General features: G+C 42.9%; 1 protein-coding gene across 1 annotated transcript in view; it reads right to left on the reverse strand.

The window, feature by feature from the left end:
• The window catches only part of CDH2 (cadherin 2), a 1,080,070-nt gene that overhangs the window by 17,005 nt on the left and 1,047,013 nt on the right, over nucleotides 1–16,052 (reverse strand). The window contains exons 14-15 of the mRNA XM_044065441.1: nucleotides 13,094–13,233; nucleotides 12,713–12,877 (exon numbers count right to left, since the gene is read on the reverse strand). Coding sequence (XP_043921376.1) covers nucleotides 12,713–12,877; nucleotides 13,094–13,233 — 305 coding nt within the window. The remainder of the gene's footprint in view (nucleotides 1–12,712; nucleotides 12,878–13,093; nucleotides 13,234–16,052) is intronic.

Raw genomic sequence — 16,052 nt, forward strand, 5'->3', positions numbered from 1 at the left:
ACACTCCTGAGTACCGTGGAACCAAATGATGCTCGTCCTTTAGATGCCACATCCAATTTATAGTGGGAAATGAAAGTGTGCGGGTTGGACCAAGTAGCCGCAGCACAAATTTCAGAAATAGCGAGCTTGGAATGGAATGCAATAGAGGTAGCCATAGCTCTAGTAGAGTGAGCTTTGACAGATGTTGTAAGTTGCTTATTTGAAGAGGAATAAGCTTGAGTTATGCAATCTCTGATCCATTTGGCTATAGTAGCTTTAGTGATGGTTTTACCCAGTTTATTATCTGAAAAGGACACAAACAATTGATCTGCTTTCCGAATTTGCTGAGTCCTATCTAGATAGAAGCGCAATTGCCTGTGAACATCCAATGTATGGAAGGTGTATTCCGCTTTGTTTGAAAATTTTGGAAAGAAAACTGGTAGCTCTAAAGATTGTTGGAGACAGAGATTAGAGCAAACTTTTGGGACAAAAGATGGATTAGGTCTAAGTGATACTCTATCCTTGTGAAAAATCAAGATGGGTGGTTTGATAGATAGGGCTTGAAGTTCTGAAACTCTTCTTGCAGAGGTAATTGCAATTAAGAAGGCAGTTTTCCAAGACAGATATTTCAACTCACATGTAGCAGCCGGTTCAAAGGGGGAAGATGTTAAGGCACGAAGTACCAAATCAAGATCCCACGGAGGCGCAGGATGAAAAACTGGGGGTCTTAAAAGCACAGCACCTTTCATGAAAGTTTTACATAATCTGCTGCTCATCAACGGTGGGTCTGTGGAATCGTGAAATTTGGAGATAGCTGCTAGTTGGACTTTAATAGTAGAGACTGAAGATCCTTGATTAAACAAGGATGTTAAAAATTTCAAGACCTCTGGTATCGGGGCAGTAATAGGGTCTAATCCTCTGAGTTGAGCCCAGATAGCAAACCTCTTCCACTTACTGTGATACAACTTCTTAGTGGTGGGTTTGTGGGCTGAAGATAAAATGTGAATAACGTCCGGGTCCAAGGTGTGATTTCTGACTATAGTCGGAAGTGGAGGAGCCAAGCTGTTAATTTCAAAGTGTGAAGGGACTGGTGCTGTTGTCCCGACTGATGAACCAGAAGGTCCGGAATTAGGTCCAAGAACCAAGGACCGTCCAGAGTATATTTCTGTAGGCAGGGGAACCATACCTGACGAGGCCAGTACGGAGCAATTAGAATCATTGTGGACCCCAATTGGGAAGCTTTCTGGATGACTTTGGGGAGGAGTGGAATCGGAGGAAAAGCATAAAGCAGTCCTGTTGGCCAAGGTTGGACTAGAGCATCCGTAGCTGTCTCCCCTTGACGCGGGGTCAAGGAAAAGAACCTTTTGCACTTCGTGTTTCGTGGTGTTGCAAACAGGTCGCAGCACGGAATCCCCCATCTTTTGAAAATCTGAGCTGCTACTGTTTCGTTCAGAGACCACTCGTGAGGAGAGAGAATAGTTCTGCTCAGTCTGTCTGCCAATACATTGGATTTGCCTGGAATGTGGGTCGCTACCAGGAAGCGCTTGGTAGCCACTGCCCATTCCCACACCCTCATGGCCTCTCTGCAAAGGGGGTAAGATCTGGTCCCTCCTTGTTTGTTTAGATACCAGACTACCGACATGTTGTCTGTGTGGATGGCGATAATGCCTTGAGGGAGAAACTTGTGGAGGGCTTGTAAGGACAGAAGTACAGCCCTCATTTCCAACACATTGATATGGAGAGATGTTTCGTTGGGAAGCCAAGAACCTTGAACTGACCTGCCCAGACAATGCCCCCCCCACCCCGTCTGGGAGGCATCCGTAGTCAAGGTGGCCACCGGAGGAGGTATAACAAAGGGTCTTCCCTGATTCAGATTGGATGGCAGAAGCCACCAGCAGAGGTCCCTTTTGCACGTTTCTGTAATCAGTATGTGATGATTGAGGGGGAGATCTTGAAAAGACCATTGTGTCGATAATAGCCACTGGAGAATCCTCATGTGCAACCTTGCCAGAGGAACTAGGAGAACCGTGGCAGACATTGAACCTAAAAGTTGCAGGACCATCCTGGCTGGGGCTTTGGATCTTAGAAGCAGGGCTCGGACCTGATTTTGTAATGTTTGTATCCTATCGGTAGGAAGGAAGATCCGCATTAATTTTGAGTCTATCTCTGCTCCTATGAATCTTATGCGCTAAGAAGGCAGCAAGACAGACTTTGACCAGTTGAATGTAATTCCCAGGGAAACACCCAGGGAGATGGTGGCTTATAGGTTCTCTAGTAGTAGATGCCTGGTGGTGGCAGTCAGGAGCCAGTCGTCCAGATAGGGAAACACTTGGAATCCGAGACTCCTCAGGTGAGCAGTCACTACTGCCAAACACTTGGTGAACACCCTGGGGGCTGTGGTGAGACCAAAGGGCAGTGCACAAAATTGGAAATGACTGTCTCCCAGGCTGAAGCGCAGATACCTCCTGGACGCCTGATGTATCGGTATGTGATAATAGGCGTCCTTGAGATCTATGGAGCACATCCAAACATCTTTCTCCAACAATGGGAGAATGGATTGTAAAGTGACCATTCGGAATTTGGACTTCATGACGGACTGGTTTAGTTTGCTGAGATCCAAAATGGGTCTCAGGTCCCCTGTCTTTTTTGGCACTAAAAGAACCTTGAGTAATTTCCGGATCCGATCTGGTCTGTGGGGACCGGTTGGATGACTCCTTTTCTAGCAGCTTTGAAGCTTCTACGGCTGCAATTTCCCTTTGACTGGGTGGTGGGTCCGGGATTTTTGGACGGTGGGGTGAGCGTGTAAAGGGAATGGTGTAACCTCCGGCAATAATCCGAAGCACCCATCTGTCCTGAGTAATAGACTCCCATGCTTTTAGGTGCTTGGCAAACGGCACCCGACTGGCTCGAGCAGCACAGCCGGGCAATCCCTCATGGAGTGTGGGAGGCTGAAGAGCCACGAAAGGACTCGCGGTCTCCAGTGTTGCGGGGGCCTCTGCCGCCTCTGGGACGGCGTCTCCCAGAAAAATATTCCCGTCCTCTGCCTCTGGAAGGGGAATCTTCCTGCTGTTGAGGAAAGAATTTCTGTGATTTGCGGAACCACATCTTCCCTCCTCTTTTAGCCTTGGGATAAGGCCGAAGGGAGTGGAATAACGTGCTCTACGGCAGATAAAGTCTTTCCCTCCTGCTCACAGCAGGTAAGAGTGTCTTTACCTTGGGTCCAAACAAAGAGGACCCATCAAAGGGAGCGTCGGCAAAGGAAGACTTGAAGGCCTCCGAAATGACACAAATGGAGCCAGGCTTGTCTCGAAGAGCCATGCCTGTGCCTGCGCTCTGCCCGCCTTCGCCGCATATGAAATGAGCCTCATGGACGAGTTAGAAATCGAGGTAAGGATAGCCAACTGAGAGCTAACCGACTGGGCTAGCTGCTCAGGTAGGTTACCTGAGAGGGAGTCTGAGAGCTCCTTGACCAGATCCCTCTGTAGTCTGGTGAAATGTGCCAAATAATTCAGGGACCTCAGAGTAAAGGCCGCTGAAGTCAGGGTGCGCTTCCCATACCGGTCCATGCTCCTAGACTCCTTATTAGGAGGATGGACGGACGTTGAAGCCTCTGCCACGTCCTGCTGGGTAGCAGATGCCACCACCATGGCATCTACAGCCACGCCTTTCGTTAAGAACTCCTTCTCGGGTGGGGCAGACAAAAATTTGTTAGGGTGAGAAGGCACTGGTTCCACAGTATCTGGATGTTCCCACGCCCTCCGACAAACCAAATCCAGGAGCTCGTCGAAGGGCGGAGACACCCAGGAGGTGGAGGGCTGAGCCCCGAAGGCCTTGAGGAACACCGACTCATCAGCGGAGGGGGGTTTGGAATTCCAGCCGCCTCGTTGCTTGAGGATCTCTAGAATGTCTGCAAATGAGACATCATCCGAGGATGACTTTGGGGACCCCTCCGCATCATCAAGATCAGTGTCCGATGTAAGAGACTCATCGGGGGAGTCCACGTGCTTCCTCTTGCACAATCTCTTCCTTGGGGGCTCCTCCGAAGACAACTCCGAAAGACCCTCAGGAGGAGGGGAACCCCCAGTGGGGGTAACCTCAGGCCCCGGGGCTCCGCTGCCTAGAGACAGGGGAACTGCCAAAGACCCAGTCTCCATGCCCAGGAAGGGGCCGGTGAAGCCGTAGAGCTGGCCGAAGAAGACTTGAGCAAGGCACTCCGGATAGCTCTGGAGGCCGGGCGGCCAGAACCCTGGGAGGGTCCAGTCTCCGGAGCCATGATAGCAGACGGAAGTCCCGTGGCCGAAGCACCGAGAGGGAGGCTTGGAACCGACAGCATTGGTCCCGAAACGTCGCCCCGGGTCCGGCCGAAGAAGTCCGTGTGCTAAACTCGGACCCGAAGGCCGGGGTTGGAGTAAGGGTCGGAGCCGACCCTAGGATCTCCACTGGCTCCATCTGCACCTGCTCCGACGGAGCCGAAGCGGTCGGAGGAGGAATGGCAATGGAATGGGCTATCGGCTCCGAAGCCAATTGGGTCGGAGCCGAAACAAATTTCTGAAAGACTGGGGACTGGAAAAGTCTTTGGAGCACCCTGTCTATGTCGAATCTGACATCCTTGTAGACCTGGAAGAGAGCTAACGGGCCCGAGTAGGCCTCTCCAACGGCTCCAAGGGACTAGGGGACCGGCTCCGAATCGACTCGACAATTATCGGCGCCGAAGGAGTGTCCAAACCAATTTCCATCGGTGCGAAGAGGGCTTCGGCGCCGAGGAGGAAGTGTCTGGCGGACAACCTTCATCGGCTCCGAGATCAGTGGAGCCGATGAAGGTGACCCGCCTCGATGCCCCAGCCGCCGGCTCCGAACCCAGAGGAGTCGAGGCTGGAGGCATCGAGGCAGACCATTCCGCCCTCGGCTCCGAAGTCCGTGGAGCCGAAGGAGAAGCCTGCCTATGTTTTTTGTCGGTCGGTTCCGACGGACTGGTCGGAGCCGACGCCCTTTTCTTTTTAGCAGGAGAAGGAGAGGAAGCTAATGCCTCTTCAAATGAGGGTTTAATAAGGCCTTTTAAAATAAGTTTATTTTTCCTCTCTTGGAGGACCCTCGAGGAAAACGTGTGGCACACGCTACAGGACTCCTGCAAATGTTTAGCGCCCAAACAGTACACACAGAGAGAATGATCATCTGTTATTGACATTTTGAAACTGCACTTAGTGCACTTTTTAAACCCTGAAGGCCTAGGAGCCTGTGACATTATGGCAATCAAGTTAGTGAACTAGCCAAAAACACAAAACACACTAATTATCACAGAAAATTTTCTTTCTCTCTCTCTCTCTTTTTTTTTTTTTTTAAACAAGGACTGTCACAAATAGAGAAAAATAAAACTAAAGGATCCAAGACCCCTAAAATAATACGGGACTCGCCAGACAACGAACTGACAGGGGAAGGCCCTTCAACTCAATGGGACCTCTAGACAGACAATACGCAGTCACCACACAAGTATTTCACCAAGAAAAATCTTCACTCATACAACAAGAAACACGAGATAGCTGTTAAAACAGCTTTTTGTTGAATTTTAAGGAAATCCCTGACAGGAAAGTAAGTGAAAAAACACTACTTAGCTCAGCCAAGCTCGAGACCACGTCTTCGCTTGTTAGCGGCAAACGAGATCTGGGGGACTGGTAGTGGTGCATCCTGGGATATAGTAAGCTCAGCCAATAAGAGACTTCGCTCTTTGGCATAAGCGTGCCGAGTCGGAGCCGAGGATCGGCTCCGAACCCATCAGTCAGAATGTAGGCGAGATAGGATCACATAACATCCCTCTTTTTATATCCAGCTGAGTTGGAAGCTTGAGACCCTAGCTAAGCATACCACCACATAACCTTATGGTTGTCTTCTGGAGAAAAAAAATGGTCTTTCCATGCCCATCTAACAATATTTAAACAAAAAGATGTAACTTATACAGGCCACAAGCCTGGACAAAGTACAATATATCGTGGCTGTAAGGCACAAAGGTAGGTCCATCTGAACCATTTTCTGGTATCATCTAAAGCAATGGCAGAAGATGTAGCCTAAGGAGCAACTTGCACAGGCCTTGACAAAGTACAGGATTTTCTGGTCATAAAAGCACAAGAGCAGGTACATCTAAAGCATTTTCTGGTATCAGGTAAAGCAATGACAGAAAGCACTGCTTAGACATTTTTTGTGATCCCTAGTGAGACACATTCAAATAAAGATGTTGAAAACAGACAGAAAACAGAAGTAATTTTTAAAATGTTGTGTCTTTCGGCTTTTCCCGGTTAGGGGTCGCCACAGTGGAACTCCGGTCCGCTAATGATTGGCAGTAGATTTTTACGTGCTGGCTTGCCGGGCCTAACGCACAACCTTCAACGAAGGAACGCCCATTCACGCATGTCACCACACAGAAGATACTCTAACTGAGAATCGAACGGGCAACGTCTAACTGTGAGGCAACAACGCTACCAGAGCACCACCACCGCAGTAGAAGTAATTTTTAAAATAATGCTTATATAGACATTTGTCTATTAAGTACAGGACTGATATTTTGTAACAGACAAACGATGTGATGTCACACTGATGGAGCAACAACACTACCAAACATGTGAATGACAGGCTTAATCTAAAGATGATATGGTTAGCTGGAGGGGGAAATACAGACTGCCATACTGTGGCTAGAACAACTTATGCCTGTCACTACAACATATGTAAGCTTTATGTGATCATATGTACACCTAACTTGCTGTGCTGCAATGCTGGTAATCAACAACACCTACTTTAAATTAGCTTTTCTCCTTAAAACCTTCAGCTGACATGTTTAAAATGGAAAACATAACATACAGCACACAAGTGCACAGAGGAAAGGCAAAAGACAGTCTAAAAACACATTTCCCTCTGCAAATGCCTACTCATTATACTAGGAAAGTCATTTCTTTCTACATGTGATACCTTACTTACTTCCTTAGCTCTCTTTTCTTACTGAAGACATCTTCACTCAAAACATCAGTCCCAATACAGCCAAAGTTGTAATTCAAATAGGAGAATTTTCATTATAATTCAGGACATCAGTGCTTGTGTCCTTTTCTTATTATTATTAAAACTGGTTCCCTGATCAGTTCCAGCTGAGGCAAACCAAGAGGAATCCAAGGTCAGACATAACTGAATTCATCTTGTTATAAATACGTTTTAACAAAACTGCATGCTTTGCAATATGGGATATGCAAAATTTAATTTATTTTAGACAGGTGTTTAGAACTAATGTCAAAAGCAGAGCAGTAATCTGTCGACTGTCAATGCTCCTTTCTTTGTAACAGCAGAGCCTGACAATTGTTCCAGGCTTGCAGTTGCAAGAATAAAAATATTTTTCTTATGAACAAGTATAAAGTAGATATGGTCATGAAAATCTCCGTTATTCTGATGTGGAATGATTACTCACATTTACAACATGCCAATATATATATTTCTGACTGCTGAAAATGTGTATTAGTTTGTAAGATTTATTACAGTGCTTCAATGGCAAAAATCCGATGCTGCTCATGGTTCTGAATTGTTTTTGCTTCAGCTCTGGCAGTTTAGTACAGTGGGAGGCTATGAGCTGTTTGTTAACAAGCTTTCCCTTAACTCTCTACGTTTGACTCCCTCTCTCTATTAGGAAACTGTGTGACTCTGAACAAAATGCAATGACATGCAGTAACCCCAGATCATCCCTGAAAAGGGACACGTGCTTTGCGGGCTTACCCAGTTGGTAACGTCAACAAAAATACACTAGAGTATACTCTTGCAGTAATTCCTAGCAAATGATAAAATGACAAAATATACCAAAATATTGTTCAGTTTCTTCTACAATATTAACCTATCTTATTCAATTTCTGTACAGCTACACATTCTGCATGTTAAAACACTATGGAATCAAAATACAGTTGTATGAATTACTGCATATAACAGCAGATGATGGACCTGTCTCCCTAATGTTTCTTTACCTTTGAATAAACTTACCTTAAGTATGCTAGCTTAAAATTATATAACCCCCCCACAACAAGAAAACTCACTACAACCTGGAATAATGAATGTCATCCCAAAATGCAGGAAGCAAAAGCCAGTTCTTGGTGACTAGCCTGCAAACATCAGTCATAAGAAAATGTGTGTAATCATGACAGAAAATAATATTTTGGGCCCACTCCTGCTCCAAAACAAAGTATGTAAGTAAGCTTGGATCCACAGGGTACAGGGATGCCCCCTGTGGCCCACGTAACTCCGGTTTTATTAGCAATCCCAGTAATATAGGAGCCAGAGATGGAAGGAGAAGAGTGAAGGGGTATGGCTCGCTCACCTCACCCAGGTGGGGGTGGGGAGTTTGCTACACTCAAAAGGCACATTGGCTGAGTGTGACTTCCCTGATGAAGGTTGAGGAAACCACCACTTGTGCTATGTAGGGAAAGGCAGGGCTTGCATAAGTGAGGGGACATCCTCTGCAAGAGCCCACTATATGTTTCTCCCTGACATCTTACCTGGGGGTGTACAGTTACAGCCCAGGGGAAAAAATCCTCACACTGCTCCAATGGCTAGCAGTATAATGGCCCTTTCCAGTCAAACCTCACCACAGTGATGAAGAATGAATGAAAAGACTGATCGAGGAAGAGACTAATGATTGACAGACAGCAGGAGCAAAGAATGCAAGCCAAGGAGGAGGCTGATGGTCAACAGTCAGCAGGGGGAAAAGAATGTAAAGTGATTAGGAGGATGAAAATCAACAGTCAGCAAGGGCAAAGAATGCAAAAAATAAAATATCTAAGGCAAGTCAATCTGCTGCAAATACCAATGTGAAGTGGCAGACAGAGAAGATGTCTCTCTCGAAAATTTTTATGGCATGCAGACATTTAGTAAACCAAACTGTTACATGCTGCACCTCATGTGGTCTGCTTGCCAGATGCAGGTTGTTACATGGTAAGTTTCACAGCTATTTTCACTGTTACCTACACAGCAAAGCCACGACCTTACTAAGGATAAAATCATCTCATCATTCAAACAAGTACGATGTGCATAAAACTGCAGCATTACAACATATCAGAAAACTAAAAAAAAATTGAAAACAACAGTACTAACCTTAATGCTGGATCTGATAGAATAGACCCATCTGCTATAAAATATTAAAACCGATGCCCCTGACTTCAGTAAGTTCAGCAGGCAAAACTTGGCCATTGTACTTCTCCTTATGAAAAATTATTAAGGAAGAAAGTTTTACAGACAAAGCCTGCAGTTTTGATACTCTTCAAGTCAAGGTAAATGCCACCAAAAGTAATGCTTTCTAGGAAAGAAATTTTAGGAATGTTAAAGATGGCTCAAACGGAGGCTGTGTCAAAAGTAAAGGCCTCATGGAAGAGAGAGAGAGAGAGAGTTCTTAGGTTAAGAAAATGCCCCCAAGGAATACTTTCCTAACTTTCAGAGATGTCACAAGTGTAGAATCGTGTCCAGTTATTGCTGCTTCCTACATACACATATTAATAACTGAACAATTAAATCCAGCATCGAAAAGCTTACCAAGGCATAACAAGATCTACAACACTGGCCAAAGGCATAACAAGATCTACAACACTGGCCATGAATAAGGATGCTGCTGATGCTGTACACCTAGACATCAAACCACTTCCATTCATATTAGTACATCTTTATAAACGGCTTCTGAAAAAAGTTAAGAACGGAGATAATTTTTCAGGGAGTTCTGGGTCACAAGTTATAAGTTGAGGTTAAGCAGCCAAGCTGTCAAATGCAACATAACTTTTATCTGGATGAATTTCCTGAATAGTGAGTGAACAGATTTTCCCTGAAAGAGCTGTTGAAGGAGATAAAACTGCAGCAGCAAGGACCACATCATTTGTGGCTAAAATGGAGAAACCAGAATAACATTCATCCTAACGTGTATCAAACTGTATATGAACTTCATGATTATCAGAGGAAAAGAGGAAAAATGTAGATTAGGCTTGTGGGCTATAACTGTACTATGGCATACATGCTTTGTCTGCTGGATAACAGAATATGAGTGAAGCAATTCTCAAAGGTTGGTCAGACAAAGAGATTGAAAACCTCTGTGCCCCATCTCTAGAAGAGATACCATACCACTGCTGGACATGGACCACTTAAAAAGCATTGAAAATAAAACAGCAAATGAGTCTGTCCACTATGGAATTTGAGGGATACCTATTACTGTCACGAACTGCTGAAAGCATGGAGTCCACTGCCACACTTTTAAGGCCTGCCTGCACATAGACTAGGAGTGAGTTTCTCTTTGCCTTTTTGATGCACCACACAGATGCTGTGTTGTTGGTCTTAACAAAAATGACTTAAGAATGGAAGGGTGCTTTGGAATGGTTGGCGGAAAAACAGGACAACTTTGTTTCAAAAAGGCACTGATATAAAAGTAAGACTCAGCTAAAATCTTGCTCCCCTGCAATGCCTGCTCTTTGTAGTGCCCCGCACATAAAAGCAGACGCCTCTGTTAGGACAAATGCCAAAAACGGCTGTGATTGAAAGAATGACTGGTCACAAAGTTATCTACACAGATCCACAAAGCAAATGTGACCTGTACACACAATGCACTGCTTGTACATGTGTGAGCTGGGATCACTGTACTTTACAGCGCTTCCTGACATATCTGCATGCAAAGCTGGGCATGCAGAAGTATAAATGGATGCTGTCATTCAACACATGGCCTGCTGCTATATGGCTAATTTAGGAAAACAGGACACTAAGAAGTTACAGTTTCACAAATGTCCTGACTGAAAACTCTCAAAACAACTGAAAGATGTAGCCAATCCAGTAGATAAACTAATTCTTACTGACTCCTAAATGGTCTTGAAAACAAAGACATAACAAAATTCACTGCTGTTAGCAAGCCACGTGAGCTTTAACTTGTTAGGTGTAAAAAGAAACAACGAGCTGATCAGACTTCTGAATTCCTCAGTCATAGTAATATAAGCTCACAGCTAACTGTCTCCTAGGATCCAGAATGACCCTGACTTTGTAAGTAAGGCTAAGATCAGAACAGTAGTAATCATTTGGGTTTAAGGCCTTAGGCTTGAATGATCTTAAAAGAAGTTCAGTCTGTGTTTGTCAGTACAAGCTGAGGAATCAATGGTTCCTACTGGAACCTTTTGGAATGAGCTAATAACAAAAGACCTATTTTCTACATCAGAAACTTAAAAGACAGCAAAAACATTGGTTCAAACAATGGTTTTGTCATCATTTTCAAACAAAATTTCAATGACAAGCAGAAAATACAGCTTTCCTTGGAAGAATTAATGAGAAACACTCCCATTAAAAACTTTTTAACAGCTACAAGTCAAGCTAAGGTCCTATGGAAGATGAACTGGTAAAGGATACCAGTGCCCCATAAGAAGAAATAGAAAAATGCAGCCTACATTGTCAATAGAGGTAGTTATCAACAACAACTAATTACACTGGCAAGGGTTACACTGACAATAAAAAATCTTACATTTGGCCCCAAAAGACTTCCTAGCAGTTGGTTTCCTTTCCCCCAAAACAGTTTGAAAGTGCTGTATTGAGACCCACTAACATACTGACATAAACTATTTTAGCAGCATGTATGACACAGTCAAAAGCTTTATTGCATTCAATGAAAATGGACAATCTTAAGTGATCCTTCCTTCATTTTAGCAGAGATGGAATTAGTTATCAAAAGAAAAGCAGTACGATCATGCCTGAATCCATAATCAGAGTGATGGAGTACAGAATTTTTGCTTAGGTAGTCTAATAGTTATATGGATGAAGACATTTACACAGAATGAGCAATACGGTTAATGGTTTCTGGTTGTTGATTAGGCATGTTTTAGTAACTTTAGGGAAGGGCACTACCATGGGAGCTCAAGCATTATCAAAATAACAAATGGAGAGAGAAAGGATTACCTATATAAAAACGATGGGTATGACCACATCATTACTCTTTTAAGAATTTAAGTACAGACTATCAGCAAGTATGTAGCCATACAACGGAAAATTTCTGATGAAGGGTTACGATACCTATGGAGACTGATGATACAAGAAAAGTGTAAGACTTTTTATCTTTAGAGGTCACTGGACAGGCATAGCAGGGGAATCAATGAGCATGAATACCGACAAAAATTGGTCAAGGAAATCTGTATCAGTATTGTCAATGGCATTTGCATCAGTGAAAGTTTCAAAATGTTCTGAAGAAAGATGGTTTGACAGTGCATAGCTCTGCTGGCAAGTTGGTTTATTTCCCTTCAATGATTTCTGGGATTTCTAAAGCGCTGTTGTTTTTTTGTTTCAGAAAGATTGCTGGTTTTCTGACATGGGTCTTTACATTCTCTTCTTAGGGGATAAGGTTAACCCAATCATCACCCCTACTTCAACTTTCACAAAAGGTCTAGCTATAGCCATTGCCTCTGTTTTAAAATGTGTACAACGTTAGAGGAAAGACATAGTGCTAGATGTTGTCAAATTCTTTGTTGGATGAGGAAGAAACATGATTGTATCATTTATGAACCGTATACTTCAGTCAAGAGATCAAATTTCTCTTAATCAAGAGACCAAACTTAACAGAATTTATGACTACATTTTAAGCACTGCACATTAGTCCATAACTAAACTTCATGTATATCTGGCCACAAACCCCAAAAGTGTGACAGGCATTAACAAACAGAAACTGAGGTAGAGGTCAACAGTTCTTCAACATTAAGTGAGTTTGACTTGCCTCATTAATGAAGTCACCTATATCACCAGGATGAGGAAGTGCTGATCTTACTGGATACTGAGCTTCTGCATGAATAGGTCTCTCATCAAGGCGACGAATTCCAACAGGTTTTATGGTGTCTGATTCTACAGTATCAGGTTGCTGCAGCTGGCTTAGGTCATAATCCTGAACAGAAACCAAAAATACATAAAATGCAAAAAAAAAAAAAAAAATGTTAAAAGGTAGTTCATACAAACAGGACATTTACAAATAAGAAACCTTATAATTATAACAATAAATTGCCAAATTTAAAGCAGTAAAACAAAACAAACCACAGTTCTTTCATTGCCAAAATTTACAGTTCAAAATATCAACATCTGTAAAACAGCCCCAGTAACACACCTGATCTTCCTCTCCACCTCCTTCCTCATCATACTTCAGAATGTTATCCCGTACATCATCTTCTGGGTCAATAAGCAACTGTTTGGCCTGGCGTTCTTTGTCACGATGTTTCATCCAAATTACAAACAGCAGCACCAGACCTATGAGAAAAAAGAAAACGCAGTCTTAATGGTAAAGAAAACTGCTTTTTTCAGTTCCCTTCCTATGAAATACTCAAAACCTTATATTTTTTCATTCTTAGAAAGATGTCTAATATACCATTTCAAAGGTGAATATTCAAAACAACAACAAAAGTAAGCTTGGAACACACTGCTGATATATGAAGCCTACAAAAGTCTGGTTACATCTGCAGGTTAGCTGTTGAAAGAAATATGATTTCAGCCATAGTCCTCTACCTTAAAAGACAGTAACTCTTTGGACTCCCAAAAGAAACAGGGCAATGTGACAGCACAATGCCACGTGTGGACAGCTGCGCAAAGTGAGAGGTGGGAAACTTGCAAGCTATCAGCTGCACCTGGATTGGCCTTTTTGTTTACTGGCCTAATCCCCACCTCTGGACATTCTACTGCCTGTAACAACACCAGCTTATATTGGTCACTCATCTGGGGAGGGAGTGGGGTGTTAGTTCCAGTCAGCCAATGGTGACAGTAGCGCTCAGGAGCATTTGTGTGGGAGAACACACACACACACACACACACACATTGAGGGAAGGCAAAGGATACACAGCCATGATGCAATGCTCACATAGAGACAAAAAAGATACTTCTCAGCTGCTTGAGTAGGTGAGGGCTTTGGATGCATAGCCTTGCAGGCAGGGTTAGAATAGTTATAGCAGTGAGGGCTGAAGGATAGATAGGTTCACTAGTAACAGTGACCCTGCTCTACGGGTTTCTTGGTGTGCTAGTCTGGATGATCAGATGAAGGGATGGAGCTGAACAGCTGCAGCACGAGAAACCTCATGGCTGCCTGGATGATGGTCCCCTCCTGCACAGCTTTTGCCCCATGCTGTGAATACCCAGTATGGGGGGATAAAAAGCTCTTAGAAAATAAATAAATGGTAGTGGTTAGACAGTTAGAAAAATAAATAAGATACAGAAGTGAGTTAAGTACAGCAGTAAAGTACCCAAAGTAGTATGTGGAAGTACATAAACAAGCAGGATGTAAGACAAGGAAAAAGTTGCATGGCAATTGTCTAAGGTACTTACCACAGCAGTAGATCTTTGACAAGAAGTTATTGTAAACATAAATTTAAGATTAGGGTTTGCCAACCTTCTCTGATCTGCCCTCCTGGCTAAATTTATAAGTAGTCACTTTCTTCCCTGACAAGAATCAACACATGTTATATCTGCTTGGCAATGACTCAGGTGGCACCAGACTCTACTATACATCCTTGTACTGTTCCATGTTACCTTAAGTTTTTAAAGTCTTTATGCCCAAGAGGGATGTGTGCTTATGCTAGTGTTTGTGCTAGTCAAGGAGCCATGCAAAGGCAGTAGCAATATCCAGTGTGTATTTACAAACATAATACAAATACATTTTTCTTAACCATAATGTCAGAGAAAGAATTTTATTACCTACTAAGAAAGTAACCATTCTTACTACGACACACCTAGAGCAACCATTAAGAATTCTCAGAAAGACATGTAGCTGGATAGAGGCTGGGAAATTTTACTGTTAATGTGACCTTTCTTTGCTGTCATAATAAGCATCTTACAAAACTGCACTATTCTCTTTATAGAGGGGTACTAAAACAGTAAATCATAACATTTGGGTTGGTTGCCAAATAGTACCAGAGTTGCCCTGAGAGTGCAGTTACCAACATAATTATGAACTCAATTAACAGTATATGTCCTGTATGGGCCCGACTACTAGTCAGTAAGATACAGTTTATAGAAAGGGTAATATAAACAGAAATAATCTGTATGTAAACAGACAAATACATATATTTAGCTTTGCTACCAGCACTGAATTTATAATTTTTTAATTTTTATTTATTTAACATTTGTTTACTGGGAAAAGCCGACTTGGAACGAAGCCAATTTTCAGCCAAGGTCCCGGGACAAATGCTCGAGATGCATGTCTTTGTAACTAATAAAAATAATACTAAAAAATTGTACTTTGTAACTAATAAAACAAAGTAGACAGAAAATGTGAGACAACCAATATGCTTCTGCATGGTCATTTAATGTAAACTCTTATGTCAGTAATATCTACCAGTAAAGACAGCCTCTGAAGTCCTATTCCCACGAATAATAAAGGTTCTTGCTGGTTAAGTCCTCTAAATAATCAATAGTATATCTGCACAACTCAGAGCTTTAATTAAAGTGATTTTGCACAAAAATGCACGCTAAAAACATCAAGATTTGCCTGTAGGTCCCTCTATATCCTATTTAAATAAATCAGACATCATTTATGTCATGGTATAAGAATTATTCTGAAACCTTTCTAAGTACAGGACTCTAATGATCCTGAAATTCTAGTGAAAGATTTACTAGAAATTAGTCTTAGAAGTTTTGTTTTCTAAATGGGAAATGTAATATCTTAAAAAACAGACAGAAAAAAAAAACTTGTCAGTCATTTGAAAGACATGAGATGGTATAAGACAAAGCCTGTGAGTCTAACGCGCATGCTTAAAAAACAGCCTGCAGATGTATAACACTTGGTTAGGCTACTAATCTATGCAAGTATAAATGAAGGAGTGTGAACTTAAAGGGACAATCCCAGTGTTCAAATTTAGGGTCCAAGTTAAGCTGACAGAAGTCACGCCCACTTTGACATGTCACTTTCATTCCCACCCACAGTGTCATTTTACTTTTAAATATCCTGTAAATCCAGTTTCCAGTCTTGTTTCAGCTCCCAGGATAAATTAATCTTTGGATCTGTATTCCTCTCCGACTTACATTGGATTGGGGAACTATGCCCCCAGCTCCTGGCTCATATTTAAAATAAAGAAAGCTGT

Source organism: Protopterus annectens, chromosome 3.part0 (assembly GCF_019279795.1).
Source record: "Protopterus annectens isolate FY-2018-M chromosome 3.part0, PAN1.0, whole genome shotgun sequence".
Classification (NCBI taxonomy): Eukaryota; Metazoa; Chordata; order Ceratodontiformes; family Protopteridae; genus Protopterus; species Protopterus annectens.